Genomic DNA, 6,913 nt, shown 5'->3' on the forward strand with positions numbered 1-6,913 from the left:
TGGACCAGCAAACCTGGTCCCCACCTTCTTTTTTTTTTGCCTCCAAATGATTTTGAGTTTTGTACCACATTGTTCTCCCTCTTTATGCAGGATCTCCTACATCTAGAAAGGGCTGTTTTAATCTGAGAGGTCTGTCAATATGGGCTGACCCTTTGGGGTGCAGCCCTGCTCTCTGACTGAAGGATCCGCCAAGGCCTCGGCATATGGCTCCTCATTACAAAGGGCTGCCTTGGCTCTGGAACACACGCATAAGCATGCGTTTCCAGATTCAACATCCAGGGAATATGCACCTGTGTTTCTGATTGTCTGGGAGGGTAAGGAGTCTTTGATCCATCGCAGATGCCTCTGATATATGCCTTTAGCTCTGGGGGGTTGTATGTGCTTTATCCCCTGTTTTGTCTGCAGTGTTGTTTTGTGTCTCTAGTCCACTGGCTGAGCTGTGCTGTATGTGGTCTGTTTTGCATTTTTGCAGTTGCACTTTAGGAGAGTGAGGCTGACTGTTTTGGTTATTTGACAAGGAGCTAACACAAGAGATAGGCTTCCTCTTATGTTATGCTTTCTTTGAGCTCCTTAGTTCTATGAGAGGAGGGGCAGAATTTGAGCTAGATAAAAGAATATAGCACAAATTATTTTCCTTATTGCTTTATTTTCATTCATTTGTGTATCACGGAAATATTAATTGAGCACTTAATGTTTGGGGGACCTAGACCTTGGGGAAAGTGTAAGGCACATTAAAGTAAACATTACTGCTCATGGATTTATTATTCTAGCAGAGGAGATAGACAAATCAATATATACCCCATAATGTTAGGCAGAAGTTGAAACTATGAGTAAAATAAGTCTTTATAAAGACTGGAGGAAGTCTACTTGTAACAGGAGGTGTGATTTTTGGAGACCAGAACTAGATATGGGAGTAAGATTTGCCATCATGAAGGCAGACCAATTCAGGGGCAAGGTAAGACTAGCTGACATTTTGAAGAAACAGAAAGGAGGCCAGTGAGACTGGAACAGAGTGAGGAAGGTAGAGAGCTATGGGAAATGAAGTGGGGAACAGATCATCCAGGGCTATGTAAAACATGGAAGGAACTTGGGATTTTATTCCCAATGAAATGGGAAGCCACAGATGGGTTTGCAAGGGAATGATAGTACATGATTTACATTTTTAGAAGACCACTCTGGTCACTTTGGAGAGAATATGGAGTAAGAGAAGCCAGAATGCCATTGTAATTTTCCAGGCAGAAGTTGATGGAAGCTTTGACCATGACAGTACTTGTGTAAATGGTGGGAAATGTTGGATTTGGGATCTATTTTGAAGGTAGAGCACAGAGATGGAGAAAACAAGGGGAAGAGTTGCTGTGGCAGAGGGTAGCAGACATGCCAAGACCCTACTTTTGGCATGTTGAATGTGACAGGATTCTTATAAATGCAAGTGGAGATGTCCAGTAGAAATGCTAGATATTAAAAAAAAAAAATATTTGAACAAGGAGAGATGGATTGAATATTACTAAGTTGAGTAAGAAGATTCAGAATTAACATTTGGCATCTTAGAGGTTGTGGTGACCTTGATAAGGGTGGTTTTATTGGTGTAATATGAAAGAGTATAAATGAAAATAGGTTCCAGAGAGAATGAGAGGTGAAAAGTGGAGACAACATATATCCTTTTTTTTTTTTTGACAAAAGACAGCAGTGAAATGGAGAGATTCATTGAGGGAGATGTTCCCACCCACTGCTGTTGAGTTGGAGCCGACTCATAGGGACCCTCCTTGGGTTTCTGAGGTGGTATCTCTACAAAAATAGATTGCTGAACCTTCCTTCTGAGGAGTGGCTGGTGGGTTTGAACTGCCAGCCTTCTGGTTATCAGTCAAATACTTTAGGCACTATACCACCAGAGCTCCCGAGGGAGATGTTAGAGGATGCTTATTACACATGTGAGCCAGAAGTGGGGAAATTTGTGGGAGATAAACGGAGAAGTAAAGTGCTGGAGTAGGTGGGAGAGAATGGAATCTGGGGTTCAAGTGAACAGATTGGGCTCAGATAGAAGCAGAGATATTTTACCCATAGTAATAGGAAAAAAGCTGAAGCATATGGTAGACATAAAGGTAGGTAGGTGGATGTGTAGGTGAGAGAATGAGGAAGATCCCTTCTTATGACTTGAATTATCTCTGTTAAATATGATGCAAGGCCATTAGATGAGAGGCCCTAGGGTAGAGGAAGTTTTGAAGGTTTGAGAATAGCAAAGTGCATATACTAATCTGACAATATTAGATGCTCTACAAATACTTTTTTTTTTTTTTCCCCTGAAATGAGATCACTTCATGGGTTTTAAGCAGAGAGAGAAAATGAGAGGAAAGAGCAGAAAACAGGCAGGTGGAAGAGGAGTTAAGGTGACCATTAGAGAGAGATTTGTATAGACTATGAAATGACATATTTAGAATGGACATTCTGTCTTCCCTCTGTTCATGAAAGTCAATCCTGGGCAAGAATGTGTCTAAAGGTAAATTACTGGGTCAACTGGGTGATATAAATACCAATTTCAACTGGTTATATCTTGATCACATTTTTTTCCCAAATTATCTCCATCTTGGCCTTGGAGGACATCTATATTCATAAAGAAACGGATTAAGATGTAAATAGTGGCCCTTGAAGGAGCCACAGATGGACTTCCAGAGAGGGTAGGAATGCCCATAGAAAAATTCCTTCCTTGTGTGGATTTTCCTCCACCAGTCCCCAGAGGCAAGTTTGCCTGGAATTCTGCAACACATGGAAGGATGTTGCTTACCGAGAATGATGACAATGCTATACTTGATGGCTTTGATTCTTGCCTTTGAAATGAGCCCCCGGTTATAGCTGGTGCACAGTTTTCCATCTGAAGATACAAAAGGGAAACGACAAAATGAAATGCTTGGGATGTCACAGTTTCTGTTTCTGTCAATGGAAACATCAAATGTTAGGCCCAGAGCTGTCATAGGGATGTTGCTGTTCAGCTGTTGTTGAATTGGCCCCTTACACACGGTTACTCCCTGCACACTGGAATGAAATGCTGCTCAATCCTGTGCCGTCCCCATGACTGGTCGTGGCTCAGACCATTGTGATCCACAGGACTTTTGCTGGCTGATTTTTGGACGTAGATCACTAGGTTTTTCTTCCTAGTCCATCTTGTTCTGGAAGTTGCCCTGAACCTGTTTAGTATCATAGCAACATATAAGCCCCCATGGACAGATGAGTGATGGCTGCACAGGAGGTGCAGAGGTCAGAAGTTGAATCTGGACCTTCTTCACGGAAAGCAGGAATTCTACCAGTGAACCACCAATTTCCTGCTACCTATTGTCCAGAGTCACTCAAACCAGAGGTATCAAAAAAGGAAAAAAAGGGAAAAAAAAATTCCCAAATTGGAGCTGGGATTAGCTTTACTCAGAGTCCCTGGGAGGTGCAAACCATTAATGCACTCAAAGGTGCCTGAGAAGAAAGGACTGCCAATCTACTTCTGAAAAATCAACTATTAAAAACCCTGTGGAGAACAATTCTACTGACACACATAGGGTCACTGGAAGAATTGACTTGACCACAACTGATTAATAGCTTTAATCATATGTGGGCTGTTATCTCATGGTTAGCAGCTGAGCACTTAATCATTGTATCACCAGGGCTCCTGGTCTGAAGTTTACATTTGTGCTGTTTACTCAATCCAATCTCTAGTCCTATTCAGCACAATCCAGTAAGCATAGAATATTCAATAGGTGCTGTTGTTGTTGTTGTTGTTGTTGTTATGTGCCGTTGAGTCGGATCCGACTCATAGCGACCCCTCCTTGGGTTTCCGAGGCAGTATCACTACGGAAGTAGATGGCCCCATCTTCCTTCCGAGGAGTGGCTAGGGACCAAGTAAAATGCCTCAGATAGTTCTTGTTCCCCAGGAACTTACAATATATCAGGAAAGATCACACCCTCTCCACAAGGTAGGGTGAGAGAGGAGAGACATTGTCTGTGGAACAGAAAAGAAGGCAGTCACTTGACCACAGCCTAGTGGGAAAAGCAGTAGGCACCAATTAAAGTTTTAATGATGAGCAGGATCCCAGAAGGCACGGATGGGGACGTGGGTGTGGGTTTGTGAAAGGCTTTGTAAGCAGACAGAATGTCATCAGCTAAGATATGGAAATAAGCAAACAGAGGATGTGTTTGGTTCACAGTGAGTTATCTTGCGTGGCTGTTGTCTAAAAGTGTGTGGGTTTGAGGGTGGGGAGAATGAGATCAAATTGGGAAGCCCTTGAGCAGAATTTCTGAGTCAGCATCAGCCCCCGGAAGTTGTGGGCATTTTTTCAGTGTGAATATTTATTTACTTACTGGAAAGGACAAATGGTTATGAGCAATAACCTGAATAAGGACCTTTTACACGTGAAAAACAGAAATGCTAATTGTAATTGGTTCATATTTCTTAAATTGTATCCTGTAAAATCACTCTTAGGCATTCTTACTGTTGTTGTTACGTGCCATCGAGTCGGCCCGACTCATAGCGACCCCTCCTTGAGTTTCTGAGGCAGTATCCCTACAGATAGTAGATTGTCCCATCTTCCTTCCGAGGAGTGGCTGGTGGGTTTGAACCGCCAGCCTTCTAGTTAGCAGTCAAGTGCCTTAGGCACTACACTACCAGAGCTCTTTAGGCATTCTTGTTGTTGTTGTTGTTGTTAGGGAGCTCTGGTAGCATAGTGGCTAAGGCACTTGACTGCTCACCAGATGGCTGGCGGTTCAAACCCATCAGCCACTCCTCGGAAGGAAGGTTTAGGCATTCTTAGAGCCTTCAAATTATAGAGCCTTCAAATTATACTGTGCATTTCACAGAACCACAAAAACTTGGTGATGTCCATGTAAAGTTCAACTATTGGTCTTTCCCCATCTGGAATGAAGAAGAGTGAAGAAAATCAGAGAGTCAAGGACACCAATGGTCTAAAGGACTAATGGGTCATATGAACCCCAGCCTCCACTATGCTGAGACCGGAAGAACTAGATGGTGCCTGGCTACCACTTCTGACTATTCCGAAAGGGATCACAATAGGAAGTCCTGAATAGAGTGGGAGAAAAATGTGGAACAAAAATCAAAATAATAAAAAAGACCAGGCTTACTGTCTAATAAAGACTAGTGGAACCCTGGAGCCTATTGCGCTTAGACACACTTCAGGACTGGAACTGAACTCACCTTTGGCTCAACTTTCAGTCAAACCATAAACAAGCTTATAAAGTGAATAGTAACACCAGGGAGGAATGTACTTCTGAGCATAATCAACCATATGAGATCAAAAGGGCAGCATTTGCCCAGAGATAAAGCTCAGGAGGCAGGAAGGGATAGGAAAGAAGCATGAATGGAAACAGAAAGCACAAGAAGGAAGTGGGAAGAATGCTGTTACATTGTGGGGATTTCACTCGATGTCCCAAAATAAAATGTGTATGAATTGTTAACTGGAAGACCAATTTTCTCTGTAACCCTTCATCCACATCACAATAAGAAGTTAAAAACAAAACAAAACTCAGTGTTGGAAGGAAGCACATACATCTGAAACATTTATAACAGCCTTTCTCACCAGGGCATGATTTTGCACTCCAAGAGTTTTTTTTTTTTTTTTTTCTTTTTAGCAATGTCTGGAAACATTTTTGGTTTTCACAACTGGGTGTGGGGTAGTTATGGGTGTCCAAGGGATTCTGCTAAACACCCTTCAATGCACAGGACAACCTCCTCCCTCCCACACACAGTCAAGAATTATCTAGTCAAAATGTTAATAGCATCCATGTTGAGAAACCCTGATTTCCAGGCTACAAGCTCTGGTAGCATAGTGCCTAAGGCACTTGACTGCTAACCAGAAGTCTGGTGGTTCAAACCCATTGGCCACTCCTCGGAAGGAAGATAGGGCAATCTACTTCCGCAGTGATACCACCTTGGAAATCCAAGGAAGGGTCGCTATGAGTCAGGTCCGACTCAATGGCACATAACAACAACATCTTGAAAAGAAAGGAGATCTGTTGGTTTAGTGGTTAAGGCATTCAGCTGCTAACCAAAAGGTTCACCAGCTGCTCTATGGGAGAAAGACTAAGCAGTGTGCTTCTGTAACGATTTACAGTGCTGGAAACCCTATGGGGGCAGATCTACTCTGTCCTATAGGGCCACTATGAGTCAAATAATCTTGGACAGAGGAGTCCCTGGGTGAGACAAATGGTTTGTGCCTGACTGTTAACCTATAGTTTGGTGGTTCAAACCCAGTGGTGCCACAGAAGAAAGGCCACACAATCTACTTCTGTAAAGATTACAGCCAAGAAAACCCTATAGAGCAGTTCTACTCCATGATACGTGAGGTCAGTATGAGTCGGAATCCACTCAACAGCAATGGAGTTTTAATCTTGCAAAGAGAAGTCACTAGGAGGTACACATGGTTAAGGAACTCAGTTGATAAACAAAAGTTTGGAGTTTCAAATCATTCCAGCAGTACATCAGAAGAAAGGTCTGGCAATCTACTTCTGAGAAGTCTATCATTGAAAACCCAATGGTGCACAGTCTTATTTTGACTTACATGGGATAGCCATGTGTTGGAGGTGACTCCATGACAACTGGTTGTTATCTTGGGAAGGACACAGGCTTTGGGATCAGACCTGAACACACCCGCCAGGTCTACTAATTACTAGCTATGTAACCTTAGGCAAATTGCCTAAAGTTCCCAGCCTCAATTTTTCCACTTAAAAAATGAGACATAGAATACCAAATGCACAAGGTTATTTTGCGGACTGAAATAAATTAATGTATGCAAGGTGCCAAGACCCATGCTGGAAATGTCAGATATCCCTTATTAGTTGGGATGAATGAGCTTTTAGCACTATTTCAGGAGGAATTAGACCTGCTTTTATGGGAGTGAGCAGAAGGTATTACTGCATTAAA

The 6,913-nt window shown here is 42.5% G+C and overlaps 1 protein-coding gene across 1 annotated transcript in view; it reads right to left on the bottom strand.

Annotated features, from left to right (window-relative positions):
• LOC103212243 (neuropeptide S receptor-like) overlaps positions 1 to 6,564 on the bottom strand; it is a 9,283-nt gene extending 2,719 nt beyond the window's left edge. The window contains exons 1-2 of the mRNA XM_007958245.1: positions 6,552 to 6,564; positions 2,780 to 2,866 (exon numbers count right to left, since the gene is read on the bottom strand). Of these exons, the coding sequence (XP_007956436.1) occupies positions 2,780 to 2,866; positions 6,552 to 6,564 (100 nt within the window). The remainder of the gene's footprint in view (positions 1 to 2,779; positions 2,867 to 6,551) is intronic.
• Between the last annotated feature and the right edge of the window lie 349 nt (positions 6,565 to 6,913).

Source organism: Orycteropus afer, unplaced genomic scaffold (genome assembly GCF_000298275.1).
Source record: "Orycteropus afer afer isolate SDZICR_OR568_19922 unplaced genomic scaffold, OryAfe1.0 scaffold00893, whole genome shotgun sequence".
NCBI lineage: Eukaryota > Metazoa > Chordata > Mammalia > Tubulidentata > Orycteropodidae > Orycteropus > Orycteropus afer.